At 39.3% G+C, this 26,281-nt stretch overlaps 1 protein-coding gene and 1 non-coding gene across 2 annotated transcripts in view; both read left to right on the top strand.

The window, feature by feature from the left end:
* tm9sf4 (transmembrane 9 superfamily protein member 4) overlaps nucleotides 1-26,281 on the top strand; it is a 67,202-nt gene that overhangs the window by 9,823 nt on the left and 31,098 nt on the right. The window contains exons 2-8 of the mRNA XM_048549916.2: nucleotides 7,198-7,311; nucleotides 9,237-9,336; nucleotides 13,542-13,710; nucleotides 16,408-16,537; nucleotides 22,799-22,922; nucleotides 24,711-24,829; nucleotides 25,252-25,363. Coding sequence (XP_048405873.1) covers nucleotides 7,198-7,311; nucleotides 9,237-9,336; nucleotides 13,542-13,710; nucleotides 16,408-16,537; nucleotides 22,799-22,922; nucleotides 24,711-24,829; nucleotides 25,252-25,363 — 868 coding nt within the window. The remainder of the gene's footprint in view (nucleotides 1-7,197; nucleotides 7,312-9,236; nucleotides 9,337-13,541; nucleotides 13,711-16,407; nucleotides 16,538-22,798; nucleotides 22,923-24,710; nucleotides 24,830-25,251; nucleotides 25,364-26,281) is intronic.
* Nucleotides 7,840-7,942, top strand: LOC125461648 (U6 spliceosomal RNA). The gene has a single exon (XR_007249523.1). It is a non-coding gene; the product is annotated as a U6 spliceosomal RNA (small nuclear RNA).

Here is a 26,281-nt window from a genome sequence, read left to right as displayed (position 1 = left end):
CAGGCTCTTAGCCTCTAGCTTCTGCAACTGGTCACATTTGCACCACCCAATCTGTCTTTTGCCATTCAAACCCCTCTCTGCGCACACCCTGGTACCATACTATTCTATCTCACCTCCCTGCTGCCTTACTAAGTAGTAGTGTAGACACAACTTGAACCATATTTCAGTGAGATAATACGGTGTGAAGCTGGATGAACACAGCAGGCTAAGCAGCATCAGAGGAGCAAGAAAGTTTGATATTTCGGGTCGAAACATCAAACTTTCCTGCTCTACAGATGCTGTTTGGCCTGCTGTCTTGACCCAGCTTCACAACGTATTAACTCAGATTCTCTAACATCGGCAGTTCCTGCTATCTCCGTATTCCAGAGTTGTTTTTACGTGTTGTCGTTCCTTCCTTCCACAGTCCTTTTCTATTTCAGTCAGCAACTGAAATAAAATAATCTTTACAAACGCAGCATGAGTATCTTAATCAACGTGCCCTTTCTTATTTGTTACTAAAATTACACTTATCATGTATATCTCATTTATTAGAAAATCGTAGAGCCTGGAGAACTGGTGCTGCAGTGCATTTTAGACAAGCCTTTCACACTGTGAGCTAGCATCCAACCCAGCGAATGGAGTGGAGTTGTTCTTTTTGTCTGTTGATTGTAGAATGAGTTACAGTAGACTTAATCCAATTCCCAATGAGTGCAGTACATGATACAAAACTGCTCCTTACACTAAATCGGTCAGTATGGGAAAGTAATGGCTGTAGAGTGCTCTGAGATCAGAGCTGAGATATGTTGTAGGGGCACAGTGGAAGGATTTTAATGTATAACTACACCTACCTGATCCAAGTGTGTTTATTTTAGGTGACTGAGAGAATGCCTCTTGTCCTATTCCAACATCTTGATGCAGAAAGTCATAAAAATTGATTTATTATTAATTACAAAATATTGAGCTTCAATCCAAAGTAAAACTATTCTACTGTAAGCAAATTACAGTAAGAAAATGCAAAATAATTTTATCTTAATGATTCTGTATCAAATTCCAAAGATAATATTTGATGAAAAGCCTTTTTTAAAAAGTGAATAATATAATTGACTTAATCAAGGGGTTTTGGATTTCAGTTTATACCATAATTGTGGGAGGTGCTTTCACCTTCACTTCGATTAGAAAAACTAAATTTGGAATAATAGTGGAGTTTGAGGTTACATATGAAATCAGAAGAGAAGTAGACTGTTCAGTCTCTTTAGTCTACTTTGCCATTCACATGTATCATGGCTGATCTGTGTGTATTTTGAGTCCCATGTTCTCATCTACTATGCCGCCTCGCCCCTGCCAACCTTTTACTAAGAAGAATCTATCCATCTCTCCTTCACTACGTTCTGAGGCAGAGAGTTCCAAAGTTGCACGATTCTTAGGAAAAATCGTCTCATTTTTCCTAAAGAAAAAAGTAGCCTGTAAATTTAAAACAGTGCCTGTGAGTTCTTGACTAACCCACAAAAGGAAGCATCCTTTCTATATCCGCCTTGTCAAGGTCATACATGATTTTACAAGCTTCATTCATGTCGTCCCTCACCCTCCTGTGAGGGGTACAATAGAAACAAGTCCATCCTGTTCAATCTATCCTCATAAGACCCAGTCATTCCAGATATCAATTTTGTAAAACTTTTGACTGCCTCCAATTCATTCAGATTTTTCCTTAATTAAGGAGACCAAATCCACACAGTGTTCAGGATGTAGTCTTGCCAATGTCCTGTACAAGTAAAGCATAAGATCCTTATTTTATACTCAGTTCCCCCCATAATAAAAGATAGTATCCCATTGACCTTCTTAATTATGTATTGCACTTGCTACAATCTACTTGTGATTCTTGAACTAGAACACCTGAAATCGTCCGCAGCTCAGAATTCCTTAGGAATTCTCTCTTTATATTCTGTTTTTACATTTTTCCTAACGGGTTGATCAACTTCACATTTTTGTGCATGGTACTCTATCCGCTAGATTTTTTATTTTCCCACCATTCAATTTATTTTTATCTGTTTGTAAACTCCTTTGTCAGGTGCATAATATGCTATCCTACCTCTTGGAGTCTTTTTAAAATTTGGCTACCATGCCTGTACTTCCTTAGTCCAAGTCATTGTTGTGAGTTTAATGCTTTAACAAAGATTTGTAACTTGGGTTGCAGTTGGCGTTGTTGGTTTGTTCATTGAGCTGACTATTTTTCATATTCACATTCTGTCTCCCTTTAGGTGACTTCATCAGTGCTGTGTAGCCTCTGTTGAAGTCTAATTTCTTATTCATATTTGTGGAGCCGGTTATGGGCACCCTTTATTGTATCTTGTACCATCCTGCACCGATTTGTTCAGCTGTTTTTCTTGATTGTAGATTGTTAACGTGAGGGTTGGGGGAAGATTGTGGTGGTGTTTGTACTTGATGCTGTGAGGTTGTAACTAGCTTCTGAGGCATTCGTGTAGAAAATGGAATTGCTCGTGGGTAGTGCTCAGCATAAGCATCCCACTGGCAAAGGAATCCCATTTTCTGGTTTGTTTGTACATGTTCTGTCTGTAGGTGTTTAATGTTTTAATGAAGATCTGTAACTCAGGTCACAGTTGGAGTTGTTGGTTGGTTCACCAAGCTGACTGGTTTTCATGCAAACGTTTCGCCTCCTTTTTCGTGATATATGTCAGTGCTATGTAGCCTCCACTGAAGGCATCAACAGAGCCTACACAGCTCTGACGATGTCACCTAGAAGGGAGATGAAACTTTTTCATGAAAACCAGTCAGCTTAGCAAACCAACCAACAATTCCAATTGCTGTGAATGTAAAAAAAACTTGAGTACCCAGCACAAATTCCTGCAGAACTGCACTCATCACATCCTATCAATCCGAAAAAGGTCCATATATGCAAGCTGTATTTTCTGCCAGGCGACCGATCTTTTATCCTTGCTAACCTGTGGTCCCCAATACCATGAGCTTTTATTTTCTGTGTTAACCTTTGATGTGGAGCCTTAGCAAATGCCTTCTAGGAATCAAAGTACAGTAGATCTATTGGATCCCTTTTATTTGCAAACTGTGACTTCAGAGAAATTCCAATTAATAGTTAAACATGGTTTCTTTTTGACAGAACCATGTTGATTGAATTTTTCTAGGCACATGCAGCAGTAATCAATTTCTGCAGTGATTGCTTCTATCACCTTCCTATGACAGTCATCAAGCTAACCGGCCCAAAGTCTCTTGTTTTCTACTTCCATTCCTTCTTAAAAGAGGGATTATATTTGCTGTTACCCAGTTTGATGGAACCTTTCCTGAATAAAGGATATCTAATATCTTATTAACCATCTCTTTTAAGACTCTAGCATGAAGTCCAGCTAGTCCCAAAGACCACAGCTCCATGAGTTTGCTTAGTACTGCTTTCCTTGTGATTGTAATCTGACTAAATTCCCCTCTTATTTTAAAGTTATTATGAGAATGATTTTGTATCAGTGAGCATGAACATAGAAGCAAAATATTTGTTCATTTCATCTACTGTTTCCTTAGAGAGGATCAGCACACTTTACTGATTGTTATCCTCTTTAAATACATGCAGAAGATCTTGCTATTCATTTTTTTGCATTTAGAGCTAGTTTCCTCTCATACCTTTTGAAGAATGGCTGGAGCAGTGAAGAGAATCACAGCAATGAAAGCTTTCTTCACATCATGCTATTCTCTGCCATTTTCATATTCTGACCTGCAATCATCTTCTCACAGTTACATGCTTTTTTTCCTTAAATTTGTTGAAGGTGTGCAGAGGTATTATAATATGAGTTGAGTCCAGAAAATTTTAAAAAGAAGTTTGAACTCCCACTATTAACTGAGGAAATTGCGCAAGATTTCACATTCTGAACAAAAAAGTATCAGAGATATTAGGAACTGCAGATGCTGGCGAATCTGAGATAACAAGGTGTAGAGCTGGATGAGCACAGCAGACCAAGCAGCATCATAGGAGCTGGAAGGCTGACGTTTCGTGCCTAGACCCTTCATCGGAAAGGGTCTAGGCCCGAAACGTCAGTCTTCCTTCTCCTCTGATGCTGCTTGGCCTGCTGTGCTCATCCAGCTCTACACCTTGTTATCTCTGAACAAAAAGGTATCTGTTCTGTTTAACAACTAACTTCACAGTTTTTGCATGTACTTAGAATTCAAAAATCTCAATTCTACTTTTATTTCCTTCCAAGCATTTCTCTTTATTATTTTGAGCATTACCTAACTTCTCCTGGGTCCAAACCAAGCTATGTCATGGATTTCAGGAATTGAGATAGACGAACCCTCCAACTCTCCTATGATACCTTACAGTTATGGATTAAGAGTTTGCATTTGGGCTCACTACACCCCTATTGTAGGGGTGGCACAGTGGTTAGCACTGCTGCCTCACAGCGCTAGGGACCCGGGTTCAATTCCGGCCTTGGTCGACTGTCTATGTGGAGTTTACACATGCTCCCTGTGTCTGCGTGGGTTTCTTCCGAGTGCTTCGGTTTCCTCCCACAGTCCAAAGATGTGCAGTTTAGGTGGATTGGCCATGCTGAATTGCCCATAGTGTTCAGGGAGGTGTAGATTAGGTGGTTTATAGGGGGATGGGTCTGACTGGAATGCTCCGAGGTTCCATGTGGACTTGTTTGGCCGAAGGGCCTGTTTCCACACTGTAGGGAGTCTATATTCTGGGTCTTAAAATCAGAAATAGTCATAGTTTTTTGTTAACCCTCTGCTTTTGATCCTTAGCCCCAAGCAGACTCTTTGCGCCTCTTTCAAGCTACTTCAGACCAAGACTTCAACCTTCAGTTTCTTTGAGAAGTCTCCTAGATAAAACCTAAAGCCCAAAAAATCTCCTGTGATCTATCCTAATGACAACATGAAGCAGCTGGGATTCCCAGATAGCTTCTTAATTCAGATATATTAACTTATCTTGCAGATAAAAGTTTCAAGCTTAGGCCTCACTGCATTTTTGATTTGTGGCTCAAGACCAAAAATGTTCATAGTTTTTGATAGCCCTCAATTTCTGGTCCATAGCTCCTGCCGGGCACTCTGTGCCTTCGGCAAATTGCTTAACATCAATGTTATATTCCTAAAATATATGAATCAGAAACTTTGATATTCCTATGCCAAGATAACCTTTGAGATCAAAATGTTGAAGAAGGAAGGAGAAACAGGCTATTTTGAAATTGAGAAACAGTTACTGAATAAATCCCAGCAAAGGCGTTTCTCGGGAACAGAGACTAGAACATGTTGGATTTTCAAACACCATTTTAAAATCTTTCATTTGAGACCAAAATCCTAATCTAAACAAATCAAACTACACAGGTGTAAGAAGTAAGTGGGGTGAAGTAAATTGGAAATGTACAATTTTTGTTTGAAAAGGTAGTCACCTAGAATTAGCTTGCATTTAAAGATCAAAGCACAACTTAGGACAAGTGTCAATGCCTCTATGACATGAAATACTCCATAGAAAAGCATGGTCTAGTGTAGGTCAACAAGAGAAGAGAAAGATAATGTTAGATCAGAGGAAGAGACTTAGTTGTTTAAAACAAAATAGTAATTCTCAGAATTGCAAGGATTTTAGAATTCAGTAAAGAAGGGCCAAGAAACTGATTTTAAAAAAAATGAGAGTAGACAAGCAGAAGTCATGAACATGTTGTCATTCTTTCAATATATATAAAGGACATACTTGTTCTGAATGGGTGTCAATGAGGAATCAATCTACTGAATGTTCAGATGATTGAATTATATTGTGAGAGATTGAGTGGATTAGGGCTATGTTCACTGTGTTTCAGAAGAATGAGAAGTGGTATTGAAATATAGAAAATTATTAAAGGGGTTAATGCTGCAGTTCTGAGAACAGTTTCAAATTATTGCCACAGTCCCAAAGAAAGGTGCTGAGAGGTTTTGTGGCATGTAACTATCCCTTTACTCCAAAATCCGTTCATCCAGCCTACCGTCTAAGAAGTGCAAGTCAAGAGTGTAATAGAATATTCTCTGCTTCTCTGGATTAGTGCAACTCCAACAACATGTGAGAAACTTAACACCATGGAAAGTCTCCTATCTGAGTGATGACTGGATAAACTGGGTATGTTTTCCTAGGAGCAGAGGAGTCTCAGTGGATCTGATTAAATTATACAAAATTATGTGAGACACAGGGTAAATTGTGAGATGCTTTTCCACATGGCAGACATGTCAGACCAGAGGACACACATTTAAGTTGAGGAGTAAGTAGTTTCAAGGAGATCTGAGAAGACTTTTTTCACCCAAAGGGTGATAGATATATGGAATGTGCTGCCTGAGATGGTGGTGCGACTAGGTACTCATAACATTAGAAACATCTGGATGAATACTTAAAATACCAGGGCATAGTAGGTTTATCGACCAAGTGTAGGTAAATGGGACTACTGTAGCTTGGTATGTGTTTTGTCGGTACAGACATGGTGGGCTGTGAGGGGCTTGTGTCTGTGCTGTATGACTGTCTGACTCTATGACCGTCCAGAATAAAGCCTGCTTGTTTGGCATCTCATTCACCAGTTTAAAACATTTTCTCCCTTCAATAATACATCGAGCCGTTGTTTGCATCTTCTACAAGACGTACTGAAACAAATTGACAAGGTTCCTTCATTAACACCATCCCAAAATGGGACATTTATCACCTAGAAAAACATGTGTGGCAGGTAGAATGGAAAGCTGCCACCTGCACATCTCCACCTCCAAGTTACAGCACCCTGACTTGAAACTGTACTGCCGTTCCTTCACTTGCTGAATCAAATTTTGGAATTCTCATTCCCAACAACACATGGAGTGCACATGGACACACTGTCACCTTTTCCAGGGCAACTGGGAAATTGGCCATAAATTGGCATTACCAACAATGTTTACATCCATGGCCCGACAGAAGTTTTATTTCAAACCACGTATATTTGCACTTAGCCTGAAACAAACATCAATTTCTGAAAAGCAAATGAAGTGCTTCAGCTAGACAGGTCTGTGGCCCACATGGCTCATTTGAAGTGTTGTAGGCTAAAATATACATGTACACACCTAAGTCATTGTAGTATTTGTCTTATGCATCATTCTTTGTTTATTAAAATTCACACTTTACTTGAGGTAATAATTATACAAATTTTGATAACTCTTGAACAAACTTATATTGTTCGAATTCGCATATTTGCTAACAAATTTTAATTCCTTATTTTTTAGGTAATATTAATCTGGCTATCCCCGTTTCTCTTAGTCTTGCATCCGTCATATTCTTTTTACGTGCCTGGTGTGGCTCCAATGGACTTTCATCAAAATCATCCTGTAGAAATTAAGGTAAACTTGTAATCTATTTTTCATTCATTCTTGAGATTTGGATGTCACCAGTGAGGTTCTTGTTGCTCAACCGTAGGCGCGCATGGAAGGTGGCTAGCTACAATTTCAACAACTAGCTGGGGGAGCGGCAAGACCTCTCTCTATAATTTACTCAATTCACTTAAACAAATTTTGTATTCAAATGTAATTCAGTTAGACATTGTGTTGTCACAACACAGAAAATTTCAAATTCTCCTTTATTTTTGAATTTGTGAAAAAGAAGCTATTGCTATGAATTGATTTGTGCGGGATAGTCTTGAAGTGTACATACAAGGAAACCTCCACAAATGTCCAACAGTTCTCACACAAACTTCATTGTCTTGTAGTTTGCATGTGATCCTGTATGAAAGTTTTTTAAATAAAAGTTTCTTATTCTGGTTATGCTGTCAATGACCCTGTTTTTAGAAAAGTGTAATGTATAGAATGTTTTTAACATTCTATTCTGTCTATGTCAAAAAAGCCACAATATGCGTCATAGATACTAGCTGGCTATGTAGAATTTGGGATTACAGAAATTGGAACAATACAGAGAAGATTAGCATGGCCCCTGCGCAAGGATGACACGCAAATCTGTGAAGCGTAGCAAAGCTCCAACAGCTAGAATTTTCCCTTTTACCTGGGTGTCGAAAGCCTGTGCCTATCTAAGAAAGGAGTGTAGGCTTTTGATTTGTTTCTGATTCAGTTTCATTCACAAGGCAATTATTAAATTGTGTTCTAAGAAAAGTGTAAATAGGTGAAAACTGATAAATGAACATAACAATGAAGAATGAAAAAGCCTCCAGGATGTGAACAAATCTAACAACAGATACATGAATTGTACGCGCACACATGCACGTGCACACGCGCGCGCACACACACAGCTGTGAAACAGGAGCCAATGAAGTGGGAGGTGGATGATAGAAGAAAGGGACAAAGACATGCAAGACCGGACAATGCTAAAGCCACTGTTGAATGCAAAGGACTGAAGATTGACATTGCAGCATTAGGCAGTGTAATTGTTGTGATTACTCTGAAAGCTGGTGTCATGTGGCAATTCATAAATATTGAGCATTTTCAGATTGGCATACATTATTAATAGCTCATTATGCAGTCTTCTGTACTTTGCCAAGGCCAAACCAGATGGTTGACCACATGTACGATGTCTCTATTCTGTCCTCAAGCATGACTCAGCTCCTAGTTGACTTTAATTTTAATCCTTCACTCCAATCTCACTCTAACCTCTCTGTCCTTTTTATAGCTACTCTTTTTGAATGAAACTAAACAGATGCTTGGGAAACACCACTTCAGGTTTTCATTTGACCAGGCTTGAGGATTGAGTGCCTTGCATTTCATTGTTCTTACTTTGGCAGTTTATCATCTTTGAGACTCAACATTGATTTCAGCAATTTCGAAACATAACCTCTGTTCCCCTGAGAGCAGTTCCACAAAATGGTTTATTGCACATTGGTTTGGACAATCTTCTTTGTTTCTTAATTGTCCCATTTTCAATTCCTTTTGCCTTGCATCATTTACCTTCTGTCATTCAACTTATCTTGCCTTCACACCTTTTTGTTCATCACTTTATTCTTCTTTCCTGTCTCTGTGTTTGTTTCAAACGTGTTACATCATTAACATTTTGCAGTTTGAAGGTAAAGTCAACGACTGAAACTTTGACTGTGTTCCTGCCTCCCAGGACTGCTTGATCTTCTGAGTGTTTCCAAAACATTTGTTTTTGTCTCATTTTTGCTGTTTGTTAACTAAATTAAAACTCATGGGTAACTTGGATGTTTATCTGCTACCTTTTGAAGCATAGACCCAAGAGGACATGTTTATTTTCGTTAAAATAAATACAACTGCATAAAAAAGCCAATGGGGAAAAAATTAGCTTTTAATTCTTCATATTCCAGGCAGTGAAATTGACTAGTTCACGGACGCAACTCCCGTATGAATATTATTCCCTCCCATTTTGTCGTCCAGAAAGAGTTGAATATAAGGCAGAAAATCTTGGTGAGTTTATTTTAATTTTTAAAATATGTTGTATGTAGTATTCAGACCACAACAGATTAATTAATACCACAAATACAGGTTGAAAGGTATGATATTATGGCCATTATGGAGATGTTATTACAAGATCAAAATTGGGAGCTAAATATTCAGAGTACGTGCAAAGGACAGGCAGGCAGGAAAGGACTGGTGGAGTAGGTTTGTTAGTGTAGGATGGAATAATAATTGAGGAAGAAATTACCTCTAATTAGAAGACACAGAATTTATATGGTTAGAAATAGGTAAGAAAAGAAAGAAGGCACCGTGGGTATTATTTATAGGCTCCTTAACAGTAGCTCTATGGTGGGACAGCTTTGCAACGGGAGATAATGACGGCATGGCGCAAAGGCAGTATATTAATCGTATATGACTTTAGTCATCTTGTAAATTGGGATAGTCAGATTTACGAAGGAAGAAATGAGGAAAAACTTCTAGTGTGTAATCAGTCATTTTCCTAAATCAGTATATGGTAAATCTAACTAGGAATCAGGCTACTTTGGATCTGGTGATTATGTAATAAGGCAGAGTAAAAGGTCCCCAAGGAAGCCGTGACCTTAACATAATGGAATTTAGCATTTGGTTTGAAAGAGAGGACCTTGGTTCAGAAACAGCTGTACTCAGCTTAAATAACAGTAAGTACAGGACAGAGCTACACAGAGAAGACTGGGAAGGGAGCTTAGCAGCAAAGACTATTAAGGAACAAGATTTTTAAGAAAATAGTTCATTACTCACAGCAAAGACATATTTCAGTGAGGCAGAGGGATTCTAGGAAGGGGATAAGCCAATCATGTTGAACCAGAGAAGTTAACGAGAGCATTACGGTGATAGAAAAAGCTTTTTCTATGTGCAACGATTAGTGTTAAGTCAAAGGATTGGAAGGTTTTAAAAAACATAAAAACATGATCAAAAAGTTCATAAAGAGGGAGAAAGTAAACTTTGACGTGAAGTGCAAGTGATATGGATGTTGGGGATATCAAAACAAAAGCTTCTTTAAATGTGCAAAACTGGAAGCGAGGTGCCAGAGTGAACTTAGACCCCTTTCAAGAATGAGGCTTGCGAAGTAATAATGAGGAACCAGGAAATGGCAGAGAAGTTGAATAAATGCTTTGCATCAGTCAAAAAAAATTATTAAATATTCTAGGAGCAAAAGGAGAAGAAGAAATAAGTACAATAACAATCACTGGAGGGGGAAAATATCCTAGTGTAACTAAGGGTTTAAAGACCGCTAAATCTCCTGGACTTGATGGGATGCACCCTAAGATATTAAAAGAAGGAGCTGCAGCAAAAGTGGATGTGCTAGTAATAATTCTTGAGCAATCCTTAGATTCTGGAAGAGTCCCAGAGATTGGATAACTGCCCATGTAACATGTTTATTTTGAAAAGCGAAGGAGACAAAAACAGGTAACTGTAGGCCAGAAAGCTTAATGTCTATCATTGGGAAAATGTTAAATCTCAACAAAGGATATAATACTAGAGCATTTAGAAATACATTTATAATGATTAAGCAGTGCAAGCATAACTTCATGAAGGGGAATCCATGCCTGACAATTTTATTAGAATTCTTTGAAGAGGTGGCAAACAGGATAAAGGGAGAGTGGTGGATGTAAAGTAATTGCATTTTCAGAAGGCATTTCATTAAGTAGCACACACACTACACAGTAAGACAAGAGTCAGTGGTGTTCGAGGGAGTATATTAGCATGGATAGAGGATTGGCTAACTAATAGAGGACTAAGAGTTTGGATAAGGCAGGCATTTTCAGGATAGCAACCTGTAACTGTTAGAGTGCCATGAGGATTAGTGCTGAGCCACATTATTTATAAAACATATTAAAGACTTATTTACAGTTGAATGTAACATAGCCAAGTTTGCAGATGATATGAAAGTGGTGGAAAGGTAAGATAAAATCATAAAGTCCTACAGTGTAGAAACAGGCCATTCAACCCTTTTGAGTCCACACCAGCCTGCTGAAGAGCATCTGACTCAGGCCCATCCCCCTACCCTATCCCTGTAATGCTGCATTTCCTGTGGTTTACATATCCCTGAACATTGTGAGCAATTTAACACATCTTTGGACTGTAAGAGGAAACTGGAGTAACTGGCAGAAATCCATGCAGACACAAGGAGAATGTGCAAACTCCATATAGACAGTTACCCAAAGTTGGAAGTGAACCCAGGTTACTGGTGCTGTGAGGCAGCAGTGCTCACCACTGTGCCACTGTGTCGCCCCTAACCACTGAACCGCTGTGAGGATGACACAAGGAATTTGCAGAGTGATATATATAATATATGAATATATAGGTTGAGTGAATGGGCAAAATAATTGGCAGATGGATTATAATTTGGGTAAATGAGGTTATGCATTTTGGTAGAAAGAATAGAGAAGCAGAATATTATTTAAATGGAAAAAGACAATGGAAACCTAGCATCCAATCACTAGAGAAAAATACCCTAGGGAAACTCATGGGCTAAGGACCGTTGAGTCTCCTGGACCTGATGAAATGCATCCTAGGATATTAAAAGAAGTATCCCAGTGGGTAATAGGAAAGGCAGATAGAATGTTGGCCTCTTTTTCAAAGGAAGTGGAGTATAAAAGTAGGGTGGTTTTTATAAAGCTGTCAGTCAGACCAGAGCTAGAATACTGTGAACAATCTTGGGCTCCTTATCTAAGGAAAAATATATTGGCATTGAAGGCAATAAAGAGGATGTTCACTAGGCTAATCATGGGTGTGGAGTAACTGTCTAATTCAGTGAGCATGTTGGGCCTGTACACATTAAAATTTAAAGGCAACTGTATTGAAAGACACAAAACTCTTAGGGGATTTGACAAGGTAAATGTGTAAAGGTTGTTTCCCCCTATGAGAGAGCCTAGGACCAGAGGGCATAATCTCAGAATAAGTCTTGCACATTTATGACTGAATTAGACCAGAACATCAAGGAAACAGACCCATTGGTCCACCTTTGTCAGCATTGACAATGATCCTATTTTTAAACTAATCCCATGATCCATTATTCCTGTCTAAGCCCACCCATTCATGTGTGTGTCTAAATGCCTCAAACATGGCTAGTGTATCTGTTTTTACCACCTACTACCCTCTATATTAAAAGACCTTACCTCGCATATCGCTTTTAAACTTCACCCTCTCATCTTACACTAGGAGGCCTAGGTTTGAGAAAAGGAGGAATCTGTACTGAGTAACAAATTTGTGAAATTCTTTACCACAGGCAGCTGGATCATTAAAGTATATTCAACGCTGAGATAGATATTTTTAATCAGAAAGGGAATCAAGGGTAAATTGGAAAAGGCAGGAAAGTCGAGGATTATGAGATGAACCATGATCCCATTGAATGGCAGAGTAAAGCTGATGTGCTGATTGGCCTACTTCTGCTTCTACATCTTGTGATCTTAAAAAAAAGCCATCTACTTTGACAGTACCCTCCATCAATGGCCATGGCTTAAGAGATTAAGTGAATGGCTAATAATGTTAATTACAAAGGCAGAATGAAAGAAAATGATTGCAGAGATTTGAAATGTTTGCCTAAATATTGTATCACATTTTCATTTTGATTAAATTTTGGGAGGACAGTGATGTTGATATGAAATTGCAGCTATGCCGTGAATAGATTAGTGTATGGGAATGCTGTTGAACAGTGGAAGGTACAGTTTGTTCACGTGTCAGGCCAAGCCCCAATCAAGAGGCTACTGACTCTGGTATTGAGTTAACTGCTGTGCTATATCTAATCTGGAGGCAGCTTTCAGTAATACTTTTTCTAACCTCAGGAAATATTTGTATTTTGATGTTATTAGTAATGGATACCAAATACAACATGGTCACCTTTTGAAATGTCTCTTCAATTCAAAGCAAATCTTACTTTTTCTTCTTGGTTTGGATCATTAGCCAGCAGTACAATGTCATGAATGTTTCATTTGATAGAGCCTTTTAACAGCTGAAACATGTTGAATTGTAGAGAATTTAATTACTAGCTATTGCATCACATTTCAGTCGTGAGACTAGAACTAAATATTTATTATCCTAGGAATATCGAGTAAATTGTTTACAGCTGCTTTTGTTTCCTGTAACAGTAAGAGTCATAATTTTACACATCCGAAATAATAGATGGGACAGAAAACAAAGAAATAACTTATGAAATTTATTCTTGTGTTTTACAGGTGAGGTGTTAAGAGGTGATCGGATTGTGAATACACCGTACAACTTGCATATGAACGTTGAAAAGAAATGTGAAGTGCTCTGTGACAAGCCAAACAAACCTATCAGGTTTAAAGTATCAGAAAGTAAACTGGTCGTAGAAAGGATTCGGGAAGAATATTATGTTCATTTGTACGTATTTTAGCTGGTATAGTGTGCTGATTTTGAGAATCTACAGTTCTCAATAGCATGTTTGAAGCATTTTTACACCATGTTGGGTGGGCAAGACTGGTACAAGTTAGACTGTGAGCAGCGGGGTTTTAGTTCACCTCAGGATTTAGTTGGGAGTGTGGAACGTGGGATGCCAGCCAAGAGTATGTTGGAATTGTCAGTCCTTAACCTATGGAAGGATTCCTAGTGATTGTCTCCTTTTTGCATGGAAAACTGAAAAGGCCAAGAATATGAGATTCATAATTAAGAGATAACACAGTGTGGAGCTGGAGGTGCACAGCAGGCCAGGCAGCATCAGAGGAGCAGGAAAGTTGATGTTTTGGGTTGGGACCTTACTTCAAGAAATTCTGAAGAAGAGTCCTGACCCAAAACGGCAACTTTCCCGCTCCTCTGATGCCGCGTGGCCTTTCATGCACCTCCAGTTCCGCACTGTGTTATCTCGGACTCCAGCATTGGCAGTTCTTACTCTCTGTGGTTGAGGTTCATAATTTGTCAGTTGTGAAGTTGGCTTTGGGGAGTGTGATTTCAGTCACAAACTCTTTACTCTCTAGTGAATGAATGAGGGATCAGAAACAACAGTTCAATGATTCGGATCCTAGTTTTTAACCCAGTTTACCTTTTTCAGAAAATAAATAGGCAGGTATAAATCAGACTAGGTAATTGGAGTTTTTCGAGTGCCCTTGATTTTTTTTTCAAATTGGAGACTTTGCCTCCACAGTTTATGCTACCCACATTAATGGATTTCTGAATGGGTGCATGTGCTGTTTTCATTGGTATTCTGCCTTTTAAAGGTACGCTTTAATACCATGAGGGGAGAACTTCGGTGAGAAGCTAAAAGAAATGAGAAATATTGGTGAATTAAGATCTGAGAACAGTTGCTGATTGTTTTGCTTGTTGTAATGCATTTACAGTTGCATACTGTACTAAGTCATATACAGCTGCACAGTTAGATTTACCTTTGCAGATTAAAAGTAAATATCTTAATATTATTGTGGTCATGATCTGAAGAAGTCCCAAAATGATCTTACAGCGCATATTTTAGAAGAGAAATCAGTTAATTGATTTATTGTCACATGTATGTAAGTACAGTGAAAAGCTTTGTTTCCGAGCAGTACGGGCAGATCATAGTAAGCAAGGACATACAGATCATAGGGTGCTTGAACAGGTTACACTGCACCGGAGTTGTGCAAAACAAGATCAACATTATTTGCAGTTAGAGAGTCTGTTCAGCAGTCCAATAATGGCAGGGAAGAAGCTGTTCTCGAACCTGTTGGTGTATGTGCCCAAGCTTCTGTATCTTCTGCCTAACAAGAGGTTGGAGGAGCGCATTACTGAAGTGGGATGGGTCTTTGATGATGGCAGACATTATGCAGCAACAGGAAATATAAATGGAGTCCATGGATGGAAGGTTGATTTCTGCGATGGTCTGGGCTGTGCACACAACCTTCTCTAGTTTCTTGCAGTCCTGGGTAGAGCAGTTGCCATATCAGGTATATGCATCCGGATAGTATGCTATCTATAGTGCATCTTTAAAAGTTGGTGACGGTCCTTATGGACATGCCGAATATCCTGAGCTGTCTGAGGAAGAAAAGGCATTGTTGTGCCTTCTTGACTGTTGCATTTACATGGGGAGTCCAGGATAGATTGTCAGTTACTGGCATTTGTAGGAATTTGACACCCTCAACCCTCTCAACCTCCACGCTGTTGTAATCATTGAAATTTGGGAAATATAGCAATTAATTGGGTGCACAGCAAATTCCCTCAAACAGCAACGTGATATTGTCCAGATAATCTGTTTTAATGCTGATTTTAAGAGTAATTATTGGCCTGGTCAATAGTTAGCTTCACATAAAAACCATAACTGCCTGTTACAAAAGTATATAAAATAAGTAACTATTAGATGACTTGTGTTTGGTTTGGATCTTTTCTTAAAATATTAAATAAAACCAATGAGATACAATACTACCTTCTGTCTTTGATAAATATTAATAGAACTCAGTCTGCTAGTAAGTACTTGATGTAATGTCGCAGCTTTGGGTGAAGCATTTCACTCTTCTATTAGCTGTATCTGAAGTGTGCTTATACTATCAAGTTCCTAGTAGCGCCGAAGATTCATTCCAAAATAACCTAGACTTGAACACTGAGCTAGCAGATTGTTGTAGAGTTGTATGGATAACTACTCCCTCCCGAGAAGTCAGTTTAATGCACTACTGAGATTTTAATATGTTGTATAATGCAAAATCAAGAAGACTTGAAGTTGAAGCTTCAGAGTAAATTTGTTGACCTTGTGTTTGAAGGGAACAAGAGTTGAACAGACAACGGCATACTGTCATGATCCAGCAAACATTCCATGGAAAGATACTAGAATTTAGATTACAGTTTTAATTGACACTTTTTTATCATTTGAGCTGAGCAGGCTAAGAGGGTAAGCATGAGAGGGTTTCAAAACTCAAAAGTTTTGAACAGATGCAAGGTTTGGTGACTAGGCGAATAGAGACTTGGGATTATGAGGAGAATTACACCGGGAAACTCAGTGACATTTTCGTCAAGATAATTAGAACAACGAATGTTTTGATGCATTAAACTTTGGTCCTTTGAATGTAAAGTTCAAGGTATTTATTGCTTCCTTAATTTGTGAATGGCAATTGTCTCTTCTAGAATTGCAGATAATTTGCCTGTCGCAACACGCTTAGAATTTTACCCAAACCATGATGACAATGACAAAAAGAAAGAGAAGGAAGTACAGTTTGAGCATGGTTACAGATTGGGGTTTATCGACAACAACAAGGTAACACTAACTGGACAGACTTGCTGAACAAGTAGTCTAACTGTACTCAGCATGAAATATATGCATATGAATGAAATTAGATATTTGATCCATATGTAAACAGAAAATTACTTTGCTATGACCAGCTTTACAGTTTGAGAGTGTGGACATTTTTTGATAGGAATTCAATATGCGAGCAAGATAATAGTGCTATTTCTGAAGATGCCTGCTAGTGTGTTCTGTAGTCAAGCAGCTTTGTGTTGAATGTTAAAGCATATCAAATAAATACAATACTGAATTCCATTATACCTCTACTTCAATGAATTACGATGAACTCCTCTGTCGTCACCTCCAAGCCAACTCCTTTGAGCAGCAGTTCTCTCCTTGTTCAAAGGACACTTTCAATTGTTTCCAATGCCCTCCCTCAAACAGAACGTCTATCTCCGACCTCTTACTGTCTCTTGATCTTATCATGCAGACAGTTTTCAAAGAAATCAGCTGCCTTAATTTTTCTGCTCTCTTCACCCATTCTAGCTTGTCTCCCTTTGACCTTAGTCTGCACTCTGTTCTCTGAGGTCTAATCCTAACTATATCATCATGACAGCATTACCTTATTCGCAGATATCATCTGATATACCAATTTATATTGTCCGGAGATAAGCGCCAATGTGCAGACAGTTCTTATTGTCTTTCCTTGGACTACAACCCCACCACTGAATATCGTTTACAGGACTGTTAGTGATCTCTTCTGTGCAGATCTTCTTCCCATAGCTTCACACCATATAGTTCCCCAGCTGTGAAAAACCCATGTCTACCTTCTTTCCAAATTCCGGAGCAAGACTGCCCTCACCATTCCAGGCTGTACCTACCCCTGTGAACCTTTTTTTCCTAAATTGACTCTTTCGCCTTGTCCTATCTCTTCTCGCCTACTATCATTCCAACAATTTAGTTTCTGGCTCATAACCGCTGCTTCTTCACTACGAATGTCTAATCCCTCTAAACCTCCGTTGGTTTCTAGGTTGTTCTGAGGACTCACCATTTCTTCCTTCACCAGAAACCTGAACCACTACTGTCCAGTACCTGGCTGAGCTTTTTCTCTCATTGAACAATGTTCAATTAACTTGTCTCACTTGTTCTAAATAAAAGATTTGTCTGTTGGTACCCTGTTATGAACGGTCTGTGGGTGAGGCCCCCAAGTTTATTATGGTTTCAGATGGGATACCTCAAACCATTAAGCTTACAGGTGAGGAGAGATGAACTTGCTGCCTTTAGTTATTCACCTGCTTCCTCATTTGCTGCAGCAAGGTTAATTAAAAAATTATCCCTTCCCTTATGGATGCCTTTCTTCCAAATCCAAATGAACTAATCTATAATAAACCTTTGGCTTTGTGTCATTTTCCTTTTTAAAAAAAAAAATTAAGTTTTTGATATGTATACCAGTGATCCATTGTTACAATCTACAGTCATGATGACCTGCATGGACCCTAGTTATGCTTGTCATTTTGTGGGGCAGGTGAAACATTTCTTGATGCAGACCTACTTTGGCCTGCTGCAACAACTTTGTCAGGTATATCAATTAATATATTGGTGCTACTTCCTGCTGTAATCCTGGTCCATTTTTGACTCTTCCCCTCCCTCCCTTTTTATCTTTGGCTCCATTTCTTTATTTGTAATTGTCAACTAATAGTCATTACAAATCCACTCACTTCAACACCTACCTCAGCTACACTTCAGCAATCTATTGTGCTTCCCATGTTGTGTCATTCTTGATTATCCTGCATCTTCCTGTCCATCATGACTGCCAACACCTGATCGGAACCTTCTGTTTAAGAGTTGCAAGCACATTTGAAGTATTGCACTCTAGCTATAAGAAGTGTTGATGTAAGAGACCCAAATAATGCTTGGAATAAAAAGTGGGTAAATAAACTTTTGGACAATACCTAGGTACAGAGAATTTGCTATCTAGTATTTTTCAAACTCTAAGGTGAAAAGTGGAACTGTGATACATTGCTTATCGTTTTCAAAATGTCAAGTGATCTTTGAAAAAGCAGAGCCATTCAGAGATAGATGGTATGAATTTGTTACTTTGGCTACAGAAATTAAACACAGGAGCATTGGGCGGGTTGCTTACCGACACATTATGGGCTGAGTTTCTGTTTTGCCATATGTTGAAAGGAGATTTCCAAGAAGTCTGCAGAAAACCCCTCTCGCTCTCGCGTGCTCTCTTGCGCTCGCCCTCTCGCTCGCCCTCTCGCTCGCCCTCTCGCTCGCCCTCTCGCTCGCCCTCTCGCTCGCCCTCTCGCTCGCCCTCTCGCTCGCCCTCTCGCTCGCCCTCTCGCTCGCCCTCTCGCTCGCCCTCTCGCTCGCCCTCTCGCTCGCCCTCTCGCTCGCCCTCTCGCTCGCCCTCTCGCTCGCCCTCTCGCTCGCCCTCTCGCTCGCCCTCTCGCTCGCCCTCTCGCTCGCCCTCTCGCTCGCCCTCTCGCTCGCCCTCTCGCTCGCCCTCTCGCTCGCCCTCTCGCTCGCCCTCTCGCTCGCCCTCTCGCTCGCCCTCTCGCTCGCCCTCTCGCTCGCCCTCTCGAAAAGATAATGCTCATCAAATTTGAAAACTGAACTACTAACTGCATATAAGACCTGGGTATAACTGACAGGCAGGTTAACCAAACTAATTTCCATCAACCTGCGACTGACAACAATTTGATTTTGTCAATGGGAACTGTATAAACAGTGAGACAGTCACCTTGTTGGAATCTTGTGTTTTGGGTTTTTGATACACAAGGTTTTCTGTTTTTGCCTATTTTTTTTCTTCACCCAAAAAAACTGCAGGGTTATATTTGATGTTTAGGCCTGTCTGTGTTTGGATGTATGTATGTTGTATTTGATTGGAAAGAGGATGTAATTTCAGTGTATGTAGTGGTAGTTAATAACTCATTTTCGTGCTTGTTAAAAGACTTAAGTTTCTTTGTAATAAATAAGCTTTTATGTTTATTAATGAAACATAGTGGGCAAAGTGTTGAAAAGGATTATAAGAGATAGGATTTATAATCATCTAGAAAGGAATAATTTGATTAGGGATAGCTAACGTGGTTTTATGAAAGGTAGGCCATGCCTCACAAACCTTATTGAGCTCTTTGAGAAGGTGACCAAGCAGGTGGATGAGAGTAAAGCAGTTGATGTGGTGTATATGGATTTCAGTAAAGCGTTTGATAAGGTTCCCCACGTTAGGCTGTTGCAGAAGATATGGAGGCATGGGATTGAGGGTGATTTAGTGGTATGGATCAGAATTTGGCAAGCTGTAAGAAGACAGAGGGTGGTGGTTGATGGGAAGTGTTCACCCTAGAGTCCAGTTACTAGTGGTGTACCGCAAGGATCTGTTTTGGGGCCACTGCTGTTTGTCATTTTTATAAATGACCTGTAGAAGGATGGGTTAGTAAATTTGCGGATGACACTAAGGTTGGTGGAGTTGTGGATAGTGGGGAAGGATGCTGCAGGTTACAGAGGGACATAGATAAGCTGCAGAGCTGGGCTGAGAGGTGGCAAATGGAGTTTAATGCGGAAAAGTGTGAGGTGATTCACTTTGGAAGGAGTGACAGGAATACAGAGTACTGGGCTAATGGTAAGATTCTTGGTAGTATGGATGAGCAGAGAGATCTCAGTGTCCATGTGCACAGATCCCTGAAAGTTGCCACCCAGGTTGATAGGGTTATTAGGAAGGCATACGGTGTGTTCGATTTTTTTTATTGGTAGAGGGACTGAATTTCAGAGCCATGAGGTCATGTTGCAGCTGTACAAAACTCTGAAGCAACTGCACTTGGAGTATTGCGTACAGTTCTGGTCGCCACATTATAGAAGGATGTGGAAGCACTGGAAAGAGTGCAGAGGAGATTTACCAGGCTGTTGCCTGGTATGGAGGGAAGATCTTATGAGGAAAGGCTGAGGGACTAGAGGCTGTTTTCGTTAGAGAAAAGAAGGTTAAGAGGTGACTTAATGATCAGAGTCTTGGTTAGGGTGGACAGTGAGAGCCTTTTTCCTCGAATGATGATGGCTAGCACGAGGGGAAATAGCTCTAAATTGAGGGGTGATCGATCTCGGACAGATGTCAGAGGGATATTCTTTGCTCAGAGATTAGTATGGGTGTGGAATGCCCTGCCTGCAACTGTAGACTCACCAACTTTACGAGAATTTTAATGGTCATTGGATAAACATACGGATGATAATTGAATAGTGTAAGTTAGATGGGCTTCAGATTGTTTTCACAACTCGGCGCAACATCGAGGGCCAAAGGGCCTGTACTGTGCTGTAACGTTTTATGTTCCATGTTCCATGTTCTATGTACACTTCCTCAAACCCTGTGTCCTGTAAGGACTTCATTCTAATCTCTCAATTTCAGCGTCTGTCACATTTGTTTCAAAGGTTACTACCTTTCACATCACCATATCTCGTATGACTTCCTCTTTCACAGGGCATTCAACTGTGTATGACTCAGATACCACACTTATACGTTTGCTCCTTCCAAAGACACCCGGAACCATGAAAGGGTTTCTCACTTTCCACCCTACCAGTCTTCGTAAACAGAGGATCATCCTCTGCCCTTGCCACCAAATTCAGTATGATGCCACCATCAAACATATATTTCCTCTTGTCCTCCCTCGTCCGCAGTCCAAGCATTCCTGCTGCAACACCCTGATTCACTGCTCTGTCATTCCCAAAATGTCATCCACTTGCCTTGGCAACTGCCCACGCAGTTGCAGGATATATAACACTTGGCTTTTTCCTTCTGTATCCTCTGTATCTAAGGTCCCAAACATTCCTTCGTCATGAGGCTACAACTTCTTGTATTTCTTTCAGTCTAGGCTATTGCAATTCGGTGCTTTAAATGCAGTCTGCTCTACGTGGATTTGGATTTGCGAGACCAGATGCGGTCCTGGTAGCCACTTTGTGGAATGCTTCCACTCATTTTGCAATCATTACCCAAAACTTCTGGGCACTTGCCATTTCAGTCCCCTACCTTGTTCTCATGCTCATGTTTCTGTCTTGGCACTGCAGCAGTTTTCCCTTGAAGCCCAATGTAAGCCTGGAGGCTTAGACACTCTACAGCCTTCTGAACTAAACTTTAAAATCTACAGTTTCAAACCATGAACTCTGATGTCCGTTTTGATATACTTTTTCTTCCTTTTGTGCGTCTGATTCTTGGCCACCTATTTTTACTTTCAAAGCTGATTTATATTCTGCTGGTAACATCTACACTGGATGTATACGTGATGCATTCTGTACAACCAGTACCACTACGCTTGCATTGTATTTTTTGACACTTTTTTGATCTCTAATCTCCCTCCCCTTTTCACCATTCCCTGAACTGTGCTTTTCGCTCAACTTGCTCTTCCGCTCATTTTCAAGAGCATAAGCTGAATCACATTTCCAGCTTTCTTCAGGTACAAAGAAAGGATCATACTAGACTAAATGACAACTCTATTTCTGTCACCACAATTGCTGCCAGACCTCCTGAGTTTCCGAATTATATTTGTTCTACTCAAAATCCCAAATAATGTGCCATAAAATAATAAGCATGTTTTGTTGAATTCTGCTTTATTCTAGATGTGCCCCATACTTGTATAATTGCCTTTACAGGTCACCTTCCATTTCAATTAAATATTTTTAAGATTGCAGTAGTGCACCACTTCTGAATCTGTAATAAATGCTGGTTCGTGTTGAACAGAATTTGCAAAGGGTTAAGTCTAGAAATTAGTAACTTTATCATGAATGCTTGATTGCAAGTTTCAATTTTCCTTCCACAGCATTCAAACTAAATGTGTTTTGTCTAACAATGTGATATGAACTTGATGAATGGCCTACGCTTGCTTTTAATCTGTATGCTAAAATAAAATTCTTCATGATTACTTTACAGAGTTTGGGTGTTCAGACAATAGAATCACCCACTGTATTTCCATGCCCTGCTACTTAGAAAGCAAGAGTAATTGTGCCATTGGTATTACTGTAACAAAACAACATTTTATTCCGCATTCTTTTCCTCTTTGAGAGTGGAAAATGAGAGCTTTCATATTCACTGCATGTTTAAGACTTAATCCAGAATAACAACTATGCCACATTCAAACTAAACTTCATAATTGCAAGCTGTAATATCTGTATTATGAGCCCGTGTGCATTTTTTTTGGGCTAGGCACATGGGTGTAGGTTTATGTGGGAGATCAAACATACTTAGTATTCTGTCTCCTGTACACATTTCTCTTGCATATGCAACCAAATTAACATATTTGTTCTTTTCAGTTCTACCTCCACAATCATCTCTCCTTCATTGTCTATTATCACAAGGAAGAAATAGAGAAAGAGCAGGAACCTACATATAGAGTTGTACGTTTTGAGGTGATACCGCAAAGTGTTAAGTATGAAGGTAATAGTATTATTTCTGGATTTAATTTGAGCATACGTGCATGTTGTAGGTAAACAATTACAAAGACAAAACAATACTTGCAAAACATTTAAGTGAATGTTAAATTCAACAAATGTATAATCAGCACTGCTCTTGTTTTGTTTGCTACATTTGCATATAGTTGTGTAGTAAACGACAAACCATGTTTACAAATCTTGCAGAATGTTCTTCATATATTAATACTACACTGAGTGGTAATGTCATTGGTACATTGTACTTCTAGCAGCGTGGCAGCATATTCAAAATGGCTTGCAACCAACTGTGCTGAGCTTTGGAAAGCAGTTCATATTGTTGATCCAATGCTTATGTGGATCATTGCCTGTATTGATAGACTTTTGAGGTTTTGATTTTGAGCAAAGTCAGAAGTCTGCCAGTTCTGATATAAATTGGAAACTACATTTTTGTGAGTTTTACACTAATTCCTGTTGCAGTGTGAATGAGTACAATTAATTCTTGCATTAATTTAGTGCCGATGAGCATTCAGGTCAACCCTGGCTCTGCAGTTAAGTTAGTTGTGCAGTTTTACCAATACAGACAATCTTTATAATGTGGGGCAAGTGGGACTTTCAGGTCTTCATAAATCTATATACATGTGAGTCTTTACATTTGCAAGAAAAAGCAAACTGGTCAAGCAATAATTAGCCCGACACTATTTATGTTGAAAAGGAATGACAAGGTTTCAGCAATATCAGCCATGACAGTGCTAGTGATTCAAGGGACAGGGATAATTTCAACTTCCAGTGGGATGAATCCTTTATGCCCAGCACTCTCCATGATTGTCTAACAGTTCCATGATAGGTACAGCAATTGTAATCGAGTTAAAACCTTGTCTCATAATGGTTACAACACAACCAGCCCCGGCGACTACAACCCCTACCAAGAAACTACCTGCAACCATTGGACTGATTACCCCTCCAATCTGACCCACTGATGAGGCAATCTGTTTACCTGTTCTGATCCACCTGCCCATTCTCTCATTCTTGCCCATATCCACTAATCCACCGTCCTCTTGCACACCTCATGAACCCACCCTGTTCCCGTCGCTCACTTTACCATTCACACCCTGTTTCATGTACAATCCAATCTACTCCACTGTCCTAGCCTCATTCACAGACATTCAGACTGGATCTTTAAAAATTGCCATTTGTCAGCTTTGTGCCATAGAATGGAGCATTTCTTCTCTGCTGGTTCTCTTTCTAGGTCTGCACATGAATACCTGTTTTGAGAATGTTGGATCAGAAGTTGAAACTTATTAAATGCAATATCGTAAGTTTGCAGTTTTCTGACTGATCAGTGTCAGGTGCAGCAGTTGTGACGCTGACTGAAAGATTGGAATAATATTTGCACTACTTAGTTCCTTTTGTTGTTTTAAATTATGCTTGTATGTACAATGCTTTGTTTGACTTATTTATCCACTCCCAACATAATAAAGTTCAGGTGAATTTTTCCTTTTTCATTTGAAAAAAAAGGCAAGCAGGCATTTTCAATTGTAAAATATTCTGAGGGTAAGTTAAATTAGAAAACAAAAGGCGACAAAAACATTTGTTCACTTGCACTGAATTTTATCAAATGCAAATTAAAGGTGGCTTCTTCAGTTATTAGGCTAGAAACTTAATCATTGTTTAGCATTAGCTAGTTTTTTGTGAACTAGAGAAATATTTGTCACCTCACTTAATGACTAAGTATTGCAAAAAATGTTCATGCCAATTAAATATTGGGTTGTTATATATCTATTGTCTTAAATCCCAGATCTAAAAGCTGATGAGCAAGGAAACTGCATTCTTCCTGAGGCGGCAGGCTCTCTTCCCCAGGAAATTGATCCTAATAAAGAAAATGATGTGCTTTTTACTTACTCTGTACGTTGGGAGGTAAGCTTCATGTCAGCAATTAACATACCTGTATGGAGGCCTGCATGAGTTGAGTCAAATCTGAGCATCTGATTTTGCTGACTATGTTCTTTTAAATTCAAATTTTTGACAGAAAATGTGAATGTCTGAACATTTGAAGGGCATGAACTGCAAAGCTATACACTAACAGTTTGTCATTTTCTTTGTATTGTGAACCAGAAAATAACATCTGCTTTTGTTTGTGCATAAGAGTATCCAGTGTATCAAAATGACTTGAAAGTTTATACTGCTGATCTGGCCTCAGGTTATTATAAAACTTTGTTCAGACTGTGTACTTAAACTTCTCCAGAATATGAAACTGTCAAGTTCATATAAAATCATTTATGGAGAATACGTGTAATGTAAGATATTATTGGAGACTTTTCTGTACTTTGTATTCCTAGGCAAGTGTTGTTAAATGGGCATCACGCTGGGACACTTATTTAACGATGAGTGATGTACAGATTCACTGGTTCTCAATTGTGAATTCAGTCGTCGTAGTTTTCTTTCTCTCTGGTGAGTTGATTATTGTTATGTTTTTCATTTTAATAGAACTATTTCATGGTTGTTTAAAATTATGAAAAGTATATAACAAGGTAAATGTGTTCACTTGTGGACGTGATCAAAACTAAGGGCCATAAATATCTTCTACTCAGTAATAAATTCAATATGGAAATGAGGAGAAATGTCTCTACCTAGAAATGAGTTAAAATGTGTAAACCACATAAACCAGAAAGTTGCATTCATAAGCAAAGATGCACTTCAAAGAGGCAAACTCAAGGGAGAAAAGAATAAGAATAGATGATGATTGGAAAGGAGCTCATGATGTGATGAATGCCCTGTGTCCGTGCTGCAATTTCACTGGAATATACAGTATGAACAGGATATCCATAGTGCAGCTCAGATGCTTCCTTTTTTAATGTCTTTTCTGCATTTTGTAAAAGCATTGATTCTTAATTATTAAATTAAATTGAATTCAGGTTCATTAATTCTTGGGAGTCTAAATACCTAACATACATGAAAATTAGCAAGTTTTGAGAAGATTTGTAGCTCAGGGTGAGGTTCTGGATCTGAGTTTGCTTGCTGAGCTGGAAGGTTAGTTTTCAGACGTTGCGTCACCATTCTGGGCAACATCATCAGTGAGCCTCCGACAAAGCGCTGGTGTTATGTCCCACTTTCTATTTATCTGTTTAGGTTTCCTTGGGTTGGTGATGTCATTTCCTGCGTTGGTGGTGTCATTTCCTGTTCTTTTTCTCAGAGGATGGTAGATTGGCTCCAAATACAAACACGTTGATTTGGAGCCAATCTACCATCCTCTGAGAAAAAGAACAGGAGTTGACATCACCAACCCAAGGAAACCTAAACAGATAAATAGAAAGCGGGACATAACACCAGCGCTTCGTCGGAGGCTCACTGATGATGTTGCCCAGAATG

The sequence above is a fragment of the Stegostoma tigrinum genome, chromosome 19 (genome assembly GCF_030684315.1).
Source record: "Stegostoma tigrinum isolate sSteTig4 chromosome 19, sSteTig4.hap1, whole genome shotgun sequence".
Classification (NCBI taxonomy): Eukaryota; Metazoa; Chordata; class Chondrichthyes; order Orectolobiformes; family Stegostomatidae; genus Stegostoma; species Stegostoma tigrinum.
Note: the sequence above shows the minus strand (reverse complement) of the source record. Positions and strands in the feature narration are given on the sequence as shown.